This window comes from Taudactylus pleione, unplaced genomic scaffold (assembly GCF_031769625.1).
Source record: "Taudactylus pleione unplaced genomic scaffold, aTauple2 ptg000012l, whole genome shotgun sequence".
Lineage (NCBI taxonomy): Eukaryota > Metazoa > Chordata > Amphibia > Anura > Myobatrachidae > Taudactylus > Taudactylus pleione.
The window spans coordinates 15,729,779-15,752,947 of record NW_028284415.1 but is presented as its reverse complement, the minus strand read 5'-3'; the positions used below and the strand labels follow the sequence as shown (position 1 = coordinate 15,752,947).

The 23,169-nt window shown below is 41.2% G+C and overlaps 1 protein-coding gene across 1 annotated transcript in view; it reads right to left on the bottom strand.

The window, feature by feature from the left end:
* COX10 (cytochrome c oxidase assembly factor heme A:farnesyltransferase COX10) overlaps positions 1-23,169 on the bottom strand; it is a 138,319-nt gene that overhangs the window by 5,306 nt on the left and 109,844 nt on the right. The window contains exon 6 of the mRNA XM_088468456.1: positions 1,019-1,251. Coding sequence (XP_088324582.1) covers positions 1,019-1,251 — 233 coding nt within the window. The remainder of the gene's footprint in view (positions 1-1,018; positions 1,252-23,169) is intronic.

The window sequence follows — 23,169 nt, the reverse complement described above, 5'->3', positions numbered from 1 at the left end:
ACCAATAGGTTATTTATTTCCATGCATTTTGTGCTATATAATCTCACCAGCGCAGAAAGTGTTAAATTGTCCCGAAGGCACATAAGCAATTGGTGTTTACACAGCCCCCTCTTCATATGAAGTGCAGCACTCGCTTACTGTGTCTGATTGAGCTATTGACAGCAGTCCTGACAAGTGGAATGCAGATAGGATCTGGGTTCTTGCTCTTTACACAATGTGGACTGATTAGAAGAGTAGCAATTAAGGTACCCTCATGACCATCACTACCGTCTACCTGGTAGTAATATGGAGAATTACTTATATAAATGGAGACTGTAATTAGTACAGCATGACATCACAAAAGTAATTTTATTCCTATATATGTTTGATTGACATGTGCTAAGGGCTCATATAAAAGATAAGTAGCCCTGAAAAGGCTCACAGGTGGTGGGCTTTGGCCATTAATGTACAATTAGCCTCCTCAGCATGGGAGCAGGCCTATGTAATCTGTGTCTAAGACCATGCCTTATTGAGGTTGGCACTAAAGGTACATAAATGTCAGTACTACTGACCTCCAAAGGGACAGGGCTGTAGACTTCTAAAAGTACTGATTTCTATAAGGACTGGGTTATAATGTGGCAGGGTACAGGGTCAGTACTGACCTCTAAAAGTACAGGGCTGTAGTACGGCAGGGTGGGAGACCTCGTCCTCTAGATTTAAGTTGTATGTGGTGAATTGCATATCAATGTGTGTTTTGCCTTAGTGGCATGTTAAAGATTGAACTGTAAAACTGAGTGATTCAATACAAGTGAGAGGGGCCAATTTGTTGATTGCTTAGAGACGGAGAAGAAGATTGTATTCAACATATGGTTCTGACTTTAGGAAAACACATCTATATGACAGGCACATCACAGATAGAAATAGCAGTATACTGTTTAATGACACAATAGGCTATTAATGTAGTCATGGTTTTAGACAGGCCTTAGTTCCTAAAAGCCTCCAACAATTACTGAACAGTGCAAATCTTATAGTTGCTCACCTGCATCCAGGCTGCCAGTTGCTGCGGTCCAGCCCATAATTGGTGGGATTGCACCCACCACAGAACCCACCCAGGTGTTAGTGATGCTGATCCGTTTCATAGGGGTGTAACAGCAGGTGTAAAGGAAGATATTGAAAGCACCCAGGGCCCCGGTCAGAGGATTGACAGCGAAGGTCAGCAATGAGATCCCTGGGATTGCGCAGACTGCGGCAAAGGACACTGCTAGGAGAGGACTGCAGAGAGAGAGAGATAGTATATATTTTTACCTGCTATTCACACACTAATTGTGACCAAGCTTTTCTACAAGAATGTCCTTTATGAACCAGGAAGTTTATAGTTGGCAATCAATTAAACCCATTGTACACATTTGGATACTAGTAGTGTTTACACTGGGTAAGAGTGGCAGGGGAGCCAGAGAGGAACGGTCACATATGTAACTGTGCAGTAGACAATAAATTCCTTTAATCTATTATAATCCTTATTACAAATAAACTATAGTTAAGATAGTTAAGAATATATCCGTCTGTGATAAAAAGTATAGTTTAACTCATTCTAGTTTCAATCCAGACACACACAACTGTAGTTCTTAATCTTCTATATAGAAAGCCCTGTCAATGCTGAAGAGCTTGCACTCTAATTTATCAGTAGCATTACTCCAAACCAAGCCTGGTTTAGAGGAGCAGCTCCTCATAAAGTTCAATCTTCTTTTTCCAAATGCTTCCTCATTTGGGTATTATATATACAAGCTGTATAAAGAGACTGTTCGTCTTTGCTGAGTTTGGGTGTTTGTCCTGGAAACCAGAGTATATCCCCCTTCCGTTTCCTTTCTTCTCATCCGCAGTGGTCGTGGCTGCTAGTTACTTTCCTGTGCTTTTGTCCAGGACCACAGGAGCTACTTTGTGTCATTACAGCTCCCAAGCACAGTGTTATAAATCTATGCTGTTACAGTGGTCAGAGCCATGCAGGAGTCTGGATGCAGCACAGCACATCAGAGAGCTATAGGGCTAAAGGCTCGCAGAAGATACACTGTAGAGGAGGAAAGTGTAGCGGGTAACAGGGATGGCAGCACTGGTAGCTACAATATTCCATTGCTGATTATCACAACATTACAAATCGATTAGAGGGACTCTGACCAAAGGATTAAACAAATTTCTCAACCTCAAAAAATTTGTGACAGAACAATAAGAATAAATTCAGACCACAATGGAGGTGAGTCGGAGACATCTGTGAAACTAGAAGCATCTCACAATTTGGAACAGACTGCACATGTTGTGCAGACGGAGCCTAATGTGAAGTAGGCTTTTTTAGACAGTGACTGGCAAGGAGTATCAAGACGCACAGAGCAGCCGTTTCTGATGGGAGTGTCGTGGATGTATATCATTAGCTCCATGCTTTTCTGACTCACGTGTGTGAGGAGAGGACACTCGTTTCTGACGGATCCCTTGCACCTAGCAAGGGGCTGGTACAAGTGCTGATACTAATAATGATGGCTGTATTTGCGGTCACTAGAACAGTGGGAATAAAAGTCAGACTCAGAATCAGGTCCAGTGTGTGAATACCATGTTCCTGTCCCACAATCAAAATCAAAACTGTCCCACCTAAAATCGGTAGTGCTGAGGGTTGGAGAGGAGAATGAGTGAGTCAGTATTGCTGACTATAAATTTAAGACCCCAAGACTAACTAATGCTGATCACAGCAAGTCATATGTGAAGACCGACCCATTTTCAAAATAAGCGTCTCTGATCAATGAAACACAGCGCAGACATAAAGGACCGTACATCCAGTTGAATCTAGAAAAATAAGGACAGCGCTGCCCTCCCCTGATATCATGAACTGAAGGACTTGTTGAACTTCTGGACCCTTATTCAGACCCCAAGACTGGATTATACTGGTATCTTTCCCATCACTATTCAAGCATGTGGTGATTACTCCCATTATGAAAAAAAACTAAATTCTGACCCGAACTCTCTCTCAGCTCCCATGCCCCTCCAAGCTACTGGAGAGACTTGCCTACACTAACCTCACACACTGTCTTAACTCGCACACCTTATTGGACCCACTTCAGTCAGGCTTTCGTTCCCAACACTCCACAGAGACAGCACTAAGTCTAAGGGCGATTACTCACTTCTTATTCTTCTAGATCTCTCTGCTGCCTTTGACACTGTTGACCACTCTCTTCTTATACAAACACTACAATCCCTAGGTTTTCAGGTCACAGCTCTTTCTTGGTTCTCATCCTACCTATCTGATTGCTCTTTCACTATTCGCTTTTCTGATCCTGCCTCCTCTTCGCTACCTCTATCAGCTGGAGTACAGCAAGGCTCACTCTTAGGTCATCTGCTTTTCTCAATCTATACCGCCTCTCTTGGCAAACTAATCAGCTCTTTTGGTTTTCAGTATCATATGTACACGGATGATACTCAAATCTACCTCTCCAACCCAGATTTGTCACCATCTGTGCTGGTAAATGTCACTGATTGTCTCTCTGCCATTTCATCATGGATGGCATCTCGTCACCTCAAACTTCATTATATTTAAAACAGAATTATATTTCCAACAGCCCAATATATCGATCGCTGTTGACAACTATACAATCAACCCCACCCCGCAAGCCTGTTGCCTAGGTGTCATCCTTGTCTCTGAACTATCCTTTGTTCCTCACATTCAATGTGTGTCAAAATCATGTTACATACATGTAAAAAAACATATCCTCAATACGCCCATATCTTATACAAGACACTGCAAAACTCTAATCCATGCACTAATTTCCTGCATTGACTATTGCAATAGTCTTCTTACTGGTCTTTCCAAAAACAGACTCTTGCCGCTACAATCCATTTTGAATGCAGCTGTGAGGCTGATCTTCCTCGCTAAATGTTTATTGTCTGCTGATTCGCTCTGTCAGTCCCTCCAATGGTTACCAGTCTTCTATCATATTCAATATAAAATACTTTTACTTACACATAAAGCTATTAACCATACCACACCAACATACATCTCTTCACTTCTCTTAAAATATCTTCAACCCGCCTACCGTTATGCTCAAAATTTGCATCTCTCATCCACACGCATTACTTGTTTCCATGCACGGTTACAGGACTTTTTGGGGGGGCTGCACCCACTCTGTGGAATGCCCTCCCACTCACAATAATACTTTCCGCTAGTCTCCGAACATCCCTGAAAACTCACCTCTTCAGTAGCTTATCAGATTCCAGAACCGCACACATAGCTTCCCTATCTACTTACATCCCTTCTTACAGTCCACACATAACCTCACATATTTTCTCTTTCTTCACTTTCACATCCTCCTAACCCTAGGACAACTTTCTTGCGTGACTGGATCATACAGCTCACCAATAACCTCTGCAATCTGGCTGGACCAATTTGCAATATGTAGCACCTATCCTTGTGTATTAACACCTATGTCCCTATAGATTGTAAGCTTGCGAGCAGGGCCCTCTTACCTTTATGTCTGTCTGTTACTACCCAGTTTTGTTCTATTAATGTTGTTTCCAATTGTAAAGCGAAGTGGAATATGCTTCCCTAAATAAAAAACTGTTAATAAACAAATAAATAATAAATAATATGTGTGTAGCAATTTCTAATGGCTAGCTGTAATGAGGCCATATTGGCTCCCACGCCAGTGGTTTGGGTTGGTTTATTCTATCCCCTTGGGTGAATGTTACAGGCTTCCCCATATGTGCATAATATAATCAGGTTGGTACTATATTGCATATTGTAAAAATTAAAGAAGTGAAATGAGTATATCATAAGTGTTGCATGTATACAAGTGATCTGGAAACAAAAGAGTCAGAAGTTTAATCTTAGGAGAACTCCACCCTGAAAGAGCAGCACTGAGAACCTGCTGTACAATGCAACACTGCACAACTGACTTTTCATCAGTTTCCAAGAGCAACCTTAATGGTTCATTAGTGTATGAAAAACTCTATATGTGCTATTACAGTATACAAGGCACGTAACATGGTGGAGGCAGCCATTTTGTGGACTGAATCAGTATTTATTACAATGCAGTGTATAAATTTACTTTGGACTTACTGCCTCAGTGGTGTCACTAGTTCTTAATTGAACTAAAAGTGCTGTATTGTATATATGTACAGCTGCCAGAATGGTTATCTTGGTGGGCGACCAGTACACTAGCTCACAATTTAGTCCCCTTATTAACCTATTCATATTCAAAGCAGAGATCACAGTACACACGTTGTAATATGTATCTTGCAAATCTCTGATATTTTCTGACTTCCTGTCTACACATACATCAGTTACCTGCCACCTGCAGGACAGGGAGTGCCAAGCATTAGATGGAGGCACATCATGGATCACTGGATGAATGTGTCAGTACTACATGCTGCAGTTAGGAAATTTATCCGATCGTTATAGTTCATTACCCTGCAGTCATTATTGGTGATGTGGAGTTTGCAGAGATGGGGTTTTCAATAAACAAACATTCATTCATTAATTGCAGCCTCAAGGACATTTTCAAAATGTGCTTTATTAATTCACTAATGTGTGCCTGCGATTAACTGTTTCACAATCACCTTCCTGCCATGCAGAAATCCCATTTCTTTCCTGTGAATTTCTATCCTTCCCCCAGCATTGCACCAGATTGTGTGGCGTTGCCCAGCTGCTTGCAGGTTAGAATCTGCACTCATAGATGGAGGTGTCTTTTTCAAATGTGAAGTCTTTGAGCTGCGGCTCTCTAGCTCAGAATTGCTCATATGAACTATGACCTGTAACGTAAGGAGTTTGCCCAGGGCTCACATACACCTTTAATGTAACACCTGCTCTCCCTCACTGGCTCCCACACTCAGATTAAATGTTACTCCAGTGAACTGAATGTCAGCCTGACGGATCTGTACAGTGATTACATTGGCAATTGCACTGATCACCTTTTAGAGGAACGTCTGGTTAAATTACTACATGTACTATACCACAAACTAATATTTTAGAAATTCTAGTACTTAAAAGATTGATTCTGTTTATTTTTTAGCTAGTGCATTAACATGCTATTAATGAATATTTATCATGCAAAAAAGGACATCAGGGGGTAAAACCATCTGCCACAACTACACCACAACTACATAAAACACCTTATAAGCATAAATTCAATTTCATTCTTTCAGTATAAAACATATTAACTTTGTTATAAACAAACAGCTGGCAAGTTATTAATTCTGTTGTGATGAGTAGATCTCATTATTAGACAAATAAAACAAATAGCAATATTGCCATCCAAGTACGTAGTCTGGCAAGGTGTCAGCTCTCAGTTATGCCAGCAACATGAAAAGAACCAATGACGGATATATTGTCTAAAATGACAACAGGTACAGGGTATACGTTCACGAAACCGGGCGTCGCAATGCCGACAGCAGACTTCCCGACTGTCTAATCCCGGCAAGGGTTAAATGACAGGCGTCAAAATCTTAGGGTTAGGCTAGAGGCAGGGAGGGTTAGGGTTAGGCACCCCCGGGGAGACTTAGGTTTAGGCGGCGGGGAAGGGGGGGTTAGGTTTAGGCACTTAGAGGGGGGATTAGGGTTAGGCACAGGGGAGGGAGGTTAGGGTTAGGGGGTAGACTTAGATTAGTTTATACTTACCTTAAGGACGATCGGGATTTCCTCCTCTGTCGGGCTGCCGTTGCCAAGATTTGAACCGCCGGCCATGCGGTACAGTGTGGTGGACAGAATAGGCTCAGTGAAAAAATGAGCATGGATGGAGATAAGACACTGTAATATTACACACAAAACAAGAGGCATAGTACTGTATATCTGTAGTATTCTCTCATTCTGCATCTCAGTCTCATATAATACAAATGGTCTTCAAAGCTAACAAAGTACCATTACAAAGGGAGGCTGGGAGACGCACCCTGCACCACTGAGCTCAGATTGATGGACCGTCTGCTCCACTTCACAGGTTAAAATTGAGTGTATTTGGAAATATAATTGTGCTGCAAAGTATCTTATAGCCGCAGGTGTTTACATAAAGTTGAACATAAAACGGATTCAATTGCTTTGTTATAGTTATGTATAGTTGGGCGTTTCATTGTAATAAGCAGACAGGAGCGATAAAAAAAAATAAAAATGATGAACAATGGTTATAAATTCAATTGCCTTTTTAATTAAAAGTGGTTTGCAAATCTTACTGGTTCGATATGTATAGCTAATTAAAAGTGGCAGTGGGGGCTGGCAGGACGAGGTGGGTTCTGCAGAGATCTCATACAGATGGAGTTATTTCTACTGGGGTAGTAACGAATATTAATCGCAAACTTTACAAGCAATAAAGAGATGTTATCGGCCACTAATTCCAGCATCACACAGTTCTAGATCATTTGGAACTAGACAGGCTGATGATTTCCCTGTTATCTGAAAGCGGGACCTTTACAGCTTCATTAAAGGATGGACATCTATCACAGAGATAAAAGTGGACTTTTCTGCTAAATTCATTAGGTGCTGGTATAGAAGGCCCAAAATCAAAATAGGAAAGGTAGAACAATGGATGTATTCTTCTGGCCAGTAAAATACCTATCTTTAACTAAGATATATGTTCAGGTGTGACTACAGGCTACAGCGCCCTTGTGCACAGTTTGCCTTCTCATACTGTATGCATGATATAAAAGGGGGCTGCAAGATTTGCACCGGTTAGCATTTGCACCCTTTTACTTACACCAATGTGATAGAAGAGCAGAGTGTGACTGCTGAACATTTGTAGAGGTTATCATCATTTCTAGATGTTTTGCGTTAGATGATATTCCAGAATGGCACATTTCCTAAATAAGTTGCATGTATAATTCATACAAATGGCAGATGGATTGGGCAAGTGTAAATGGTTATACAGAACTATGTCTTAATAGAAAGCAATTGGGACTTTTTATTGGAAAGGTATATATTTCAAGAATAGGGTGAATTTTGCTACATTTGATTCTGAATATAATTCTTTTTAGATGAATCACCCCCTAAATACATAATATAAATACATATTGAACGGTATCAGGCTTACAGAATTAAAGAAATGGTATCCTGACTAAGGACATAATGACAATTCTTTTGCCCTGTAAACGTGACGAGGGAAAAGCCTTTGTTCTGTATTTGCGAACAACCGCAAAGGGCCACATATAATGTTCTTACACATATGCAAGGTCGTCTTGTCCTTTATGTAATTCTCTGTGCTTGTTCTTACTCTGCATGTATAGGCTAAAAGCACAGTCCCGCATCGTTGTATGCAGGGTATAATTCAGTATCTCTATATATTTATAATGCTGTAGGACTTGTTAAAGTTTACTGATGATGAGAATATAAAATATGTACTATGTCCACACCTTGCCATCAACTTGTGGCGAGGAAGGTTATATATGTGGGCGTTTAACCTAATTGTGTTAGCTGTGCTATGGGTATTCTCAAATCAAAACAAAAAAAGTATTTTTTCAGATGACTTGTTGCTTTGTAGATGTCATTTAAAGAAAGTCTAATGCTGGGCATACACTATACAATTATCTGTCCAATCTGGCTGGTTGGAATGAAAACCTGGTAATGTATGGGAGCCAATGACAGTCGATCATATGGTTTTAAACACTGAAAAATGGACAAAAAAACAATTGTTCAAATTGGTTAAATTTGTGTGTTTTAACCAATTTGTCTGAACGACCATTTTTGTCTGTTTTCCAGTGTTTGTGAGTAAATGGTCGATTATCATTTGCTCCCATACATTACCAGGTTTTCATTCCAACCAGCCAGATTGGACAGATATCTGACAGATCATTGTACAGTGTATGCCCAACATAAGATCCGTAATAAGAGCCAGCACAGCAGGCAGTCATAAAGGACAGTAGGGTCTGCAGTGCGAATCCTGGGTCCTATACTGCTCTCTTTCCATGTTAAATAACGGGTACAATCTATTTTCTGCACATATCTCACACAAAGCGAAAATAAGAAAGAAAACTCTGGTATATAAACTATAATAAGACATACAAGAAAACTTCTGAGGTCAGATGAAGCAGTTATTAGCAAGTTTACATTTCACATTAATACTGACATGTTTTTGTTGTACAAACATCATAACATGTATGTATTTATTAACTATTTGTAGCTAGGATGAGACAGCCCTATGCTTTGCTAACAGATAAGTAATAGAACTGATTCACCACTGAAATATTGTCCAATTTGCTTTAAAAGTGATTTGTCTTTTGTAGATGAAAAGCAAAGACATGACCTATGGCTGCCAGGAAACCTGAGAAGTCACTTATCTGATGTTTATTTATACTGATGTGAATAGACTGTAAAACTCCTATTGAATAATTACATTCTCACAGTGGTGACGGTCTAATGATGATGTCACTGGCTCCTAGGGACGGGATTGGCTGCCTTCTCACGGATTTGATCCAAGAGACAACATCTGATAAGGAGGAATGAGGCACAACACCATTCATGGGGCTCTCATCACCAATCCTCAAGTACCCCCAACAGGTCATGTTTTGTGGATTTCTTTAATCACAGGTGAATTAATCTAATTTGCTGGTCCAGTAATTATCACATCATCTTCTACAGGCAGAAATCCTTAAAACATGACCTGTTGGGGGTATTTGAGAACCACTGAGACATATGATGGAGCTACTGCTCACACACTATCATAGTCATACAGCAAATCCGCCAACTTTGTGAATTGGGAAAAGTGTGTAGCTGCCTGTTCTCTCTGCCAAACACACATGCCTTGCTGCAGGCACCCGTTTGGTGCTACTCTGCTAAGTGATCACGACTATTCGAGGGACAGAGCCCTGAAATCATAAATGTCCTGCCTAAACTGGGACAGTTGTGAGAGATGATACAATTACACTAAGTGGTAAGGGTGCGGCCTCTGTAGCTATATAAAAGGATGTGTTACTGGTCTACTGGTTGCAGTTCAACTTTGAGAGCTAATTCCAAAGTAATTAAGTCTAAAGCTATTCACTTTCACCCAGCTAGTTTATGTCTATAGGCATGTATTTTTTTTTTAAATAATTTTTTAATCTAGACTAATATTATAAGAACGTTGTGTATGTCTGTTTGTTTGGCGCAAAAATTACTGAAACAATTCTCATGAAAATTAGGGATGTGCAGGCTCGGATAGGTTCGAGTTTGCACGCCACGACAAAGTCCAGGAATGATGATGTTTGTCCATGCAAGATGACGTTTTGCCTCTTTCTGAGTTCCGTTAATTGGAAGGGAAAAATCCGAACTCGGCGTGCAAACTCGAACCTATCCGAGCCTGCACATCCCTAATAAAAATGCATCATTTTGTAGTGGACACTCCTAGAAATAACCTGTACTTTGTTTTATCTCCATCCATCAGGTTAAAGCTGAGCAATAACAAAAAAAAATTTATTGACATGAAATTGCCTTGTCTACTGAAGTACAACTGGAAGGTATAAGATGTAGGCCCTATTAAAAACTAAGGTGTAGTTGGGCAAAAGTATGTGATGTCCCAAATCCATCTGCACTGCTGGCTTGCAGTTTGTAAAAGACCCTTACTTACGTACTGGCAGGTACTATATAATGGGAGGGGTTTCTGATTTCTGTAATGGGAGGTAATAATACTGCAGTGGAAACTCAGGCAAACATTGAACAATGTATTTAGCTTTATGGTTTACATTTTTCAAGTTTAGTGATCCTTTAAAAGATCTAAAATATTATTTTGCTGAGGATGTAGATAGGAGACCGGCGGACCGGACGCCGCCGGTCGTAATCCCGAAGTCGCAAGCTCAACACGGGACTAAAGATAGGCGCCGGAATCTAGACAGTTGCCACCCCGAACAAGGTTTTAGGATGAGCATTTTATTGACAACAGGTTTATAATTATTATTATCCTTTATATAGTGCCACAAGTGTTCCACAGCGCCTTACACAGTACATAAATAAGTGAACAAGAAGTAATAATGCTAAATAGATTATATATCAGATTGTTGAAGTAGCCACTCACCAACATAACAACTGTTGCTTTTTTTAGGCTATGTCAATTGTCAGGTAACTGGTATATGTAGCATATGAAAAAGGTCGCACACCCCTCCACACACTGCTGATTTATTATGGCTTTGGTCTACAATGAATGCATGCACCCCTCAAGTGGGAGAGAGTGGAACTGAAGCACACTGTGAAATGAGATGGATATTCATAAAATAACAAACACAAAGATGATCATCCTAATATAGGCTCGGCATGTTCACACAGATTGAATAATGAGAACTGATTTCATCGTGTAACATACAAAGGCCGCTATGTTGTTTTCAGTGATGAGTGACTCCCTTTAATAAACTCTTTGAAGCATATTTTCCTCTAGGCCAAGTGTTGTAAATGGAGATGGCTCACTGCAGTGGAGCACACTGGGGAAGGCCAGGTGAGTGTCAGCTCCTTCTCATACACCTTAGGTGAATGTCTCTCTAATACAGCTGAGAAACAGTTTTTTAACTACTCAATTTGGGAGCAAGACTACTAATATTGTCACAGCTATCCCACCAGATAAGATACAGAACATTTAAGGCGCATATCCACTACATGAGAAAAATGAGCGATTGAACAATTACGACATCATTATCGTTCAATCGCTCATTAATCGTGCAGTAAAATGCCGGCAACGACCAGCGATTCGCATTCCCGCTGGTCGTTGTCGGCATTTGTCATCGCCTGAACATACTGCCCGACCTGACGAGATCATCAGGTTGTGCATGTTCGGGAATGAGGGAGGGTGTCTGCACTGAACGACATATAGTTCAGTGTGAGCTCATTATCCACTGCACAGGATGGTGAACGATTACAATGTTGTAATCGTACAGTCGTTCCACTCATGTACTGGATATGCACCTTTAGGGGCATATCCAATTGCGGGCGAAATATTCAAAAAACCCTGCGGCGCAGGGTGTTTACCGCAGCCGCTGGGCTTTAGTAACTATTCAACAAGGTGCCTGAAAATGGGACACGTGACTTCTATGGAATTCAGCGCGTCTATTTCCTCGCACCCACAGAGCAAGTCTGATTTTTCCTGTGTGAGTGTACCCCTCCCCCCTTGTAGAGCAGGCACTGAGAGAACTACATTTCCCAGCAGGCTGTGCGCCTCCCAGTACACCTGGAGTCTCCCAGCAGCCCATTCGCCAGTGACAAAATGGAGGGGAGGCCACCAGGAGCCGCGGCGACCACCAGACACGTAAGTAGCTTTTTATTTTCAGCTCTGAAAACCTACTGACCACTTTATTTTTTTCATTGGACACCGTGGGTATTCGAAGCGCGCACACCCGCGTAATCCAAAATTGGAAGCAAGTTTTTTAGCTCTCTAAACTTCGCACCCAATTGCATATGCCCTTAGGGCCGTATTCAATTAGCCGCAATAAACAATTTTCAGCATAAAGTTTTCGCCAATGACGTAATTTCTCCGTATTCAGTGCGAAAAGTCTGCGCCTTGTAACCAGCGGAAAAAAGTGCAGAAATGGGGGTTTAGGGTGCAAAGTTGCTGGAACACCCCTGAAGCCTTGGGACAGTCCCCCAAAGGTAAACTGCGTAAAAAAATGTGACAAAAAAAAAAAAATACTTTAGATCACCCCAAAAAAGTACTTTAGTTTTGGGGGTGAAAAAACCAAAGCTGGGGGACAAAATTAAAAACTAGTAAAATAGACTCCAGGGGGTCCCCCGAGTATGCCCCAGGTGTCTTTTTGATTGCTGAAGGTGCGTTTTTTAAAACCACTCTTTAGCGATAATTAACCATGCTTGCACCCATTTTCATGTACCCTAAATTTGCTGGGACTACTTATTTTTGCCAAAAAAACCCCTGCAAAATGCTATTCTTTACCACTTGTGCAAAGACGCTAAACAGCAGCAATTGAGAACATTTAAGCACCATAAATACCTTCAGCAGGGCTTTTCGGGGGTATCCATAGTGATCCCCCATGTCAGTGCATCTTTTTTTGGGGGGGAGGGGTGCAGGTAGATTTCCCCAAATCTGACAGCACTTTTCGCCTGTTTGAGTTTCGCCGGGACGCGTTTTTGTGTCCTTTGGAATTGAATAGGGGCGAAAAGCGGCCGCTCACATGGAAAGTGTTTTCTCCTAAAACACGCGATGTAGGCGGAAAGTCCGGCAGGCGAAAAGGATAGAAATTTTCGAGGCTGATTAAATACGGCCCTAAGTCTGTGGCTGGAGAATTATCTTAGATATATATATATATATACACACACACACACGGCCAAAAGTATGTGGACACCCCTTCTAAATAGTGTGTGTGGTCATTTTACTCACACCCATTGCTAGCAGGTGCATAAAGTCAAGCATACAGCCATGCAATGTCCATAGTCATACATTCTCAGAAGAATGGTTGTACTGAGAGAGCTCAGTGACTTTCAACCTGGCACTGTCGTAGGATGTCACCAACACGCCAGTCAACTGTAAGTGCTGTTATTGTGAGGTGGAAATGTCTAGGAGCAAAAAAATATTCAGCTATGAAGTGGTAGGTCATACACACTCACAGAGCGGGACCGTGAGTGCTGAAGGACATAGAAATTGTCTGTCCTCAATTGTAACACTCACTACTGAGTTCTAAACTACCTCCGGAAGCAGCTTCAGTACAAGGACTGTTCTCCTGGGAGCTTCATGGATTGGTTTTTCCATGGCCGAGCAGCTGTACAAATGCTTCAGTTCACCATGCGCAATGATCTTAACCAATATTCAGTTTACAGTATCAATACAATGCTTCATATCTGATGTCACTAGCCCCCAGGTAACTAATTGGCTGCATTCTCATACATTTTATCTTAACATCAGTTATTTATATAGCGCATACATATTCATACATATTCTGCAGAGCTTTGCAGATATTTGGTCATTCATGTTAGTCCCTGTCCCAGTGGAGCATACAATCTATAATCCCTAACACAAGTAGATACACACTAGGGTTACATTTGGTCGGGAGCCAATTAGTATACTAGTATATTTTTGGAGTGTGGGATGATGCGGGAGTACCTGGATGAAACCCACTCAAACACGGGGAGAACATACAACCTTAACAGTTAGGGCTGTGGTGGGACTTAAACCCAAGACCTCAGTCCTGTGAGGTAGTATAGCTAATTGTTAAAACATCTGTGCTGCCCAAATCCTGCCTCAGCCCACAAAATGGCTGCTGACAGGTGCATTCTAAGGTGTATGCAATAGAAGATTTTTATACAAGGTACCAAAATTAAAACCATTTCGTCCTTACTCAAAGTGTAAAATCAATTCCAAGGCACATTTCTGTTACCAAGTTATATTCAGTTGTGCTAAAAACAAAAGACAAAGAAATGTGAAATAAAAAAAAGATAAAGTCACAGATTTTCCTCACTTTAATGATCCAGGTGCTGTGTCTCAATTAACAAGGATCATTAGCTGTCAGCAATGAATGATCTGCAGTCCTGCTCTCCATCCAGCCGTCAGCACAGTAATACATCTCCCTCTGATCTGATGGATATTCTGGCGCCTGTTTACAAACCAAGTACCCTCATGTGTCACTGGCTGGAGGTCAGCTGCTGTCCAGGAGGGGGTCATAAAGTGAACAGGATGGACTATTCCAGGTCTCTGTATATTTTAGATGGGTGATAAAAATCCCTTAGGCATTTTGGTAGTTGGGCTATTTTTAGGATGAATATTCCAAAGGATGTGATAATAACCCCAAAGGCAGCTGAAATTAGCCATTACAGATGTCCTCTGCTGTGGTCATGCCTATCCCATCACACATTACAGCCCACCATCTCTTTCTAGCAACGTTCTAATAAGAACACTTAGTTTCATGCATCCTCTAAAATGGTAACAGACTGAAGAAATAACTACAATATAACTTGGGAAAAACAAACAAAGTGCTGTATCCTGCACATAATTATCTGTTATTGCACTAACATATTCCAAACCATGTATAATCAGGGACACCAGAGAGCATGATGGCACTGCATGCTGGGTTCTGTTCACACCACCGGCCCAGGGTGTAAGGGTCTGTACACGCGGGCATTGTCAGGCGTTTAAGGCACATTCTTAAAGTCTTTTAAACATACTTCGGGGACAATTCAATTAGCCACAAGATCCCGCTAGAGGCAGCGCGCATTATGTTTCAGTGTTATGTTATGATCATGAATGAGTTATTCCTTATTTTAGTTGCCAGTAATAAGTGTCTTTACATAAAAGTTAATGCTTGGTACTTCATAAGGTCAACTGCAATGCTCACTTAACAGAAAAGACAGAAGTACAAGGCTTTTGTCTTTCCTTTGGACAGGCGTTGTATTCCAACACCTATGTACAGAACCTAAGGTGCCAGATATCTGTGATATGCAGCTACTGCAAGAGTACCAATTTAAGTGTACCCACTGCCGCACAGTGGACATTGTGGGCTGAATGAAAACTCATGAAAATACAGACTGTCAAATCATAGAAACTAATGACATCACTGAGGCACGAGGACTTTTTGTGCAGATTGTGACACTACAAATGTCTTGTTGGTGCCCTAATAGCATGAGGTTAAGCCTTTGTTTACGTGCACAATAATAACTTTACAGTACCAGCCTGCAAGCCCCACCAACTCAGCACTGACAGACAACTGATTAATCCATCTCCAAATTTACCACTGGTCAATCAAGGGGGGTGCCTCTCTATAAGCTGAGCAATAAATCAAATGGAGAATTCCTGCACATAATGCAGGTGACAATTGTGGTGAAAACATTTACTTACTATCTAAATAATATACATTTGGTTAGCTCTGTAACTATTACCATCTGATGTTGTACGCATGGCACTAGCTATACAGAATGTCACAGGCAAGAACAAAATACTGCGCACATCTGATCTACCTGACAGTCCTAAGGTGCTCAATAAATACTCACTGACAGCTATGCGTCCCTCACATTGAACATGTGGTATATGGTAGAACATACTACGTAATCACTAAATGCGAAGCACCTCTATATCATAGGGCCCATACCCACAGTTAGCACTTTTTCTCCTGTTGTTACACAACAGTACGCAGAACCTGCATTTTGTTTTTTGTTTTTTATATTTTACATTGTAACTAGTTCTGGAAACAGGAAGTTCTGAGTTACATAGTGCATGTGATTCCACCTTCGTCACCAGCTCCAGGACTTGTCACTGCCTGCACCTATCACCCCTGGCAGCCTTTAGGCTGTCTATATGTCCCAATGAATTATTGTGTGAAACTGTGTCCAGTGATTCCATACACTGCCTATGAGATTGCTCCATTACATACATTATATATATACACCTACATTATAGACACTTACTATACCTGACCACAGGACCTGCAGTAAGCCAGGGTGCTCGGCCCCACCAAATGTCTGCTTGAACACCACCAACGTTTTACACAGAATAAAAGCAATGCACACAGGAATCTTTCTTTATAACGTTGATTCATTTTTTTACTGCGAGACTTTGTGCAGCTCAACAAACTCACCTCTATCACTGTATAACCTGAATTTACAATGTTCTTGCTGAACCAGACCATCCTATTTACAAAACAAGTTCTGTTTATTGTTATACTAACCAAAGTCTCCCACACAGACATGATGAATGAGGGTCTAGTGGTGGCATTTGGCCTGATAGACCACTCCCCACAATGGCATTCTTACCCCCTATGTAGATCACACATTACGTGTCTTTATAGCATCCCTTTCCTGTGCCTGCCCCTACTTGGAAGCAGATGGAAAAGCTCTTTAGCCCAAATTCACCATGACTTTCCCATTGTACCCAGTCCATCTGGGCTGTTTGGTGACTTGACAAGACGCTGAGCCCCCAGACTTATCACCTGCCCTGCTTGCACAGTGTATACACACACACAAAGGTGGGCCCACAATGGAATGTACTCTGAAAAGTTTAGGCAGTGAATAAATAAAGAGTCGTGAGCTGCAGATAAGAGACAAGTGTTAAGTTATAAATCACATACAGTCACCGTTCAATTTATACTGGCTGCAGATACACAAAACACCCCAAGTCATCCTGTAGTTATTAAGTTGTAATGCTGGGCATACACTATACCGGGAATGGCCAACCTGTGGCTCTCCTGCTGTTGTAAAACTACAAGTCCCAGCATGCACTGCTTCAGTTTTGCTATTAGGGAATGCTAAAACTGTGGCAGGGCATGCTGGGATGTGTAGTTTCACAACAGCTGGAGAGCCACAGGTTGGCCAGGCCTGCTCTATACAATTATCTGTGAGATATCTGTCCAATCTGGCTGGTTGGAACGAAAACCTTTTAATGTATGGGAGCCAATGACATCCTATCATATGGTTTTAAACACTGGAAAACGGACAAAAAACAATTGTTCAAATTGGTTAAAATTGTGTGTTTTAACCAATTTGTTTGAACGACCATTTTTGTCTGTTTTCCAGTGTTTGTGAGCAAATGGGCGATTGTCATTTGCTCCCATACATTACCAGGTTTTCATTCCAACCAGCCAGATTGGACAGATATCTGACAGATCATTGTATAGTGTATGCCCAGCATTACTGAACTGAAAGGCACAGCAGGTCTAACCTTTCTAACTGTTGCAGAACTACAAGTCCCAGACTGTAGAGGCAAACCATGTACAAACTGTGGTTCTCAGCCATCACACAATTTAGGTATCTGTATTGTAATTTAATATACTTCTTGACAGCAAATCTGGAGTCCATAATGGGAAAAAGAACACAATGATCTAAAATATATATAAAATATAATCCCCCTCAACTGTTAGAGACCCTAGTATACCCTAAAAACACTAGATTGCATTGTCTTTAAGACAGGCCACTTACTGTACTACTAGATTGCAAGCTCTACGGGTAGGCCTTCATTGCATCATTAGGGTGTATAGAAAGATAGACCTTGTTTCTCACTATACCTACAGGCTTATACTATTAAAGGGATTATAATCCTACATTTATTGTCTCATATTTTGTCTATGTAAATATCATGGAATGTATTCAATTCATACTATAGAAATTAGTTTATATGACAGTGCTAGTTGGTCTGCCAGCAGAAGTCCCCCTTCTCCACATGCCCATTATTTTCTCTCTTCCGCTCCTGCCAACCTGTATGACAATCATGGAATTGTCGCCTGGGTAATAATAAGAATGGAGAAGCCCTGGGAAATGTGATTGCAGGTAGCAGCCACAAGGGCTTGGGGTAGGAGCATAGCAGTAAAATATTTTCCGTGGGTGGTAATGCAGATCTAATATGATAAAACAGAGGTAAGTGCCCCTTTAAATACGCTTTTAAAAAGTTTAACCTATGTTTGTGTCAAGTTGATTTAAATTAAACCGCTGTTAAGTAGGAAAAAATGCCAGCCTACACACTGTGAAAACAGCCATTTTATCAGCTGATCCATTATTCCACTTAATCCAGAAAGGATCAGTGGAATCCCCTTTCAGACACACCGAGAATTTGGCCTGCCTCAGCCAAATTCCCGGGTTGCCGCGTATGTCTGAAAGGTATCTATCCGGGAACAACTTCCTGGGTAGCCGACCATTCAATCAACCAGGGAATTACCTGGGATTTAAGTCTCGGGAAATTACCCTGCTTATGTCTGAATGGTGCTACCCGGGAATTTACTCCCGGGCTGCACCAAGCAGCTTTTACATTGAGTTGGCAGCACAGAGCGTCCTATATGACGCTCAGCGCTGTGGCATTGAGTTGGCAGCGCAGCGCTGCTGCTTTGAGTTGGCAGCACAGAGCTCTCCACTCCCCACGCCGGTGGCTGTGTACAGAGAACCCCAGTGCCAGCGGGGTTTCTGCCACAGCGGGCCGCTCGCACTCCCGCTGGACCACCAAGGCAGATATAATTAATTTAATATTATTAAAATAAAATGGCTGCAATGATTGGTCGGCTGCCTGCTGCATAATGATGATATCATCAGCAGCAGCCGGAGAGGGGATAGGCTAGGAAGGGCAGAGGAGAGGCAGGTAATATTAAAAACTAAAAAACCCTGCTTATGTCTGAAAGGGGTCTACCTGGGAATTTCCCGTGTAGACGCTGCAGTGTGAAAGGGGGGTCTTGACCAAATACCCGGGAATATGCACAGGAGAAATTCCCTGGTCTAAGCAGAAAATTTCCCGGGTTGTATGCCTAAAAGGGGTATAAGGCTTATGACACACAGTGCCTAATGCCTCAGGGATGTCTCTGGTCTGAGGGAGTTGACAGGCTGCATTTTCATGATTAGTTTATCCCACAAAATGGCTGCCCTCACTGTGAATCAGCACTGGGTACACTTTAACACTATGAATAGAGCATCTCTGACCTAGAAAGATGTTAAGGTGACAATACAATATATTAATAAAAAAAAAAAAATTATATATATATATATAACAATAAAGCAGCCGGAAGATTAGATCCACCCAGTGTGCAAGTGGCTGCCTAGTAACTCTCTCTAGCTAGATATAGCTTTCCTAAGACTCCAGTTTCTCTCCCACCAATTCTGACTACAGCCGCCTCATGGAAAACCTTGACATTTAAAAGCACAAGAGCCCCCACTCTTACAAGGTATATGGCATGTCACAAATAAAATATATAGAACCTGCTCTTATTTTTCTATGTTGGCTGATTTTCCCCCTCTACCTTTACAATCTTCAGCCAACTTCAATAAACTAGAAGCAAGAGGTGACCTGTCAGAAATATGTATTTCCCTAGGAAAAAAAAAAGTGTGTGTTTTATTATTTTGTCTTTTTTTTAATTAGCAGAAAAAGCTAGCTGTTAATAAATTGGAGTGTAAGACATATTGCTCTGAAAAGCGCAATGTTTTCGCTTCATTTGCCTGTTTTGAAGCAAAGTTTTCGCCTGCTTTCTCAATGATCGTCCCCCCTTTTCGCCCTATTCAATTGCAAAACGGGTGAAAATTAATATATGCGAATGCAGCAAATAGCGAAAAGGACAGCTCTTTTTGGAGTAATTAGTCTGTGCCCCCTAAAAAGCATTACTAACAGGGGGAATCAATATAGAAGTGTATTAAAACCCTAATAAAATTAATTAGGGTATTTAAATTTATATAGGGCTGTTATATGCATACTTGCATAAGGGCGGAAAAATGTTGGAAAGCAATTTCTTTAAAAAATAATTGCTGTAGTTAAATTGGGGGTATATTTAAATGGATACTAGTATATTTTTGTATCTATAAAGTGCAGATTTAAATTTTTTTTTAAAATACACCTGCTGCAGCCACCTGTCCCAACCATACAGCACCCCAAAATACCTGTCCCAGTACTTTAGACCCATTTTTCAAAATTTTTTACATTTTCGCCCCAAAAATTACATGTCTTTTTTTTGGGGTGAATTCAGATAAAGTTTTATTTTTTTGCCTAATTAGTCCTGAACCAAGACCCCACATTTGTACCCCAAAATATGGATTTTGCACTTCTTTTCTCCTGCCTTTGGGTGGAGAAAGTTTTTCGCCTGCTTTTGCCTATGGAGTTTCCGCCTAGGCGAAACCGTCCTGGAATTGAATAGGGCGATACTTCGGAAACAGACGAAAACTTTTCACCTGTAATTGAATACGGGCCTTAGTACCTAACCACAGGAAGTTAATAGGTGGATATGAAGTAGTTGCCAGTAACAAAAATGGAGGATTTAACTTCTGGACATCACTGAGATTCAAATAAGCCAGATCAGTGCTCGAAGTGGGAATTTAGAGGTGGGGGTATGGAGATTGAATCCCCCCCTTGGGCCCCTGCTTCCATATAACCCCACTGTACGTCTCACCCCACATTTCTCCCTGCCTGCTCCCCTCTCTCACACCCTGCCCTTCTAACTGATTCCCTCTCTCACCCCCTACAAGACTAACTGCCTGCCTCCCTCTCTCTATTCCCTCTCTCACACCCTCCCCCCTCTCCACTTCCCTCTTACCTGCGCTGCTGGAATGAAGCCGCCAGGAGCATCGGGTCCTCGTTGCTGATGCAGTAGTGCAAGCCAATGAGAAGCTGCCACTTGGCAGCTTCTCATGGCCGGCGGCCGCGAGCCCCGGGATTGGCTGGCGGCCGCGAGCCCCGGGATTGGCTGGCGGCCGCGAGCCCCGGGATTGGCTGGCGGCCGCGAGCCCCGGGATTGGCTGGCATTGCAGCCAGTGTGTGCTGCTTAGTGCTTACAATGCAGCCAGGACCGGATGATTGCTTTGTCCCGGCTACATGCCAGCGTCTCCACTGCCGCCGAGCGAGATGTGTCCCCTGCGGGCCAAATCTCTACTCATTGCCATTGCCACCGCTGTTCCAGCACTGGGATGCCATACTGCATCCCAGCGCTGGTGCATTCTTTTCTGCGGCTAAAATGAAGTGGGGCCGGGAAGTGGCGGTATGTCATACCACCGTATACCGCCCCACTTCGACCACTGTGCCAGATACCAACTGACTATATGTACACAGTTATAATAATAACTTGTATTAAAATGTGTTATTAAAACAGGTGTGCTTGGTGACTGTCTCACGTTTAAAAGCAAAGTCGCTGTGAGCTTTAAACCTTGATAGCATACCCTGAGTTTAACACTAATGTGATGCCTAGTTCAATGTTATAATTCTGAGCAATAGAGTAGGGACTTGCAGTAAAGTGGGGTCCCGTGACGAGGGTCCGAGCAAGCTTAAATGCATTGATCAATTCATGAACCAAAACCCCACTGTTTATTATGTGTATTATTATTGTTAGTTATTACGGTGAGTGCAGAGCCCCTGTGATTGATATACAGGTTGAGTCTCCCATATCCAAATATTCCGAAATACGGAATATTCCAAAATACGGAATATTTTTAGCATGACTGAGAAAGTGAAATCTTTGCTTTCTGATGGTTCAATGTACACAAACTTTGTTTAAAACACAAATTATTAAAAATATTGTATAAAATAACCTTGAGGCTGTGTGTATAAGGTGTATATGAAACATAAATGAATTTCATGTATGTACACAAACTTTTTTTGATGCACAAAATTATTAAAAATATTGTATAAAATGACCTGCAGGCTGTGTGTATAAGGTGTATATAATACATACATGCATTCTGTGTTTAGATTTGGGTCCAATTCCCAAGATATTTCATTTTTTTATGCAAATATTCCAAAATACGAAATATTCCGATATCCAAAATACCCCTGGTCCCAAGCAATTTGGATATGGGAGACTCAACCTGTATATGTATATATATATATATATATATATATATATATATATATGAAATTGGAGACTTAAAATACAGGTCATCACGTTTACGCAAATGACCTGAATTTATTTACTATATATATATATATATATATATATATCTATCTATCTATATCAAGAAATAGATGGGTACAGCGCCAATACCTGTGTAACTTACTGAGTGAACCAAATAAAGTGTATAGTTTATAGCAACTGGGCCTATTAGTGTTCCGGCGTCAGCTTTGAGTCAATAGTGTAATACCAGTGTGGGTATTATTGGAGACAGTGAAAAAAGTGAATTGACAATCAGGCGACTAGTTTGCTATATGTGTTAAACCACAAACGGTAAAAGATACAATACAACACAAATGAGTTATTAATTTCAAGTGCAATGTTAGTCTGGTTATAACTCAAAACATATAGGAGGGTGTATTTTTATGGGAAACTATAATATAAACAATTCTAGATGACGATTCGTTGGATTACAAAATCACTTGGTTTTGAGGTCTCCCTAGGATACAGGAAGTAAGGTGAACACCTGACCCCTATTTGAACTCATAGTGTGGTATAAATACAGGATCACCACACTGAGACATTATCCCCTTGATGAAGTCATAGAGACAAAACGCGTTGGGACTGTTGTTGCCTCATGCACTGTGGAGAACTACCTCTCCCTTCTAACCAGATAAGCTGCTTAAACATCAACTTATCTCTACTTTGTTTTTATTTATTTATTTTTTACTGCCAGTCATTATTTTTATATGGTCACATTCATTTATTTTTTGTGTGTGTTTTTTACTAATAAATTGTCATAATTTTAATCATTCCTAACTTTGCACTAGCACTTTGTTACCTATAGACTTGATATAATTTATTTATTATTTAGCATGGAATACACCCTCCTATATGTTTTGAGTTATAACCAGACTAACATTGCACTTGAAATTAACAACTCATTTGTGTTGTATTGTATCTTTTACCGTTTGTGGTTTAACACATATAGCAAACTAG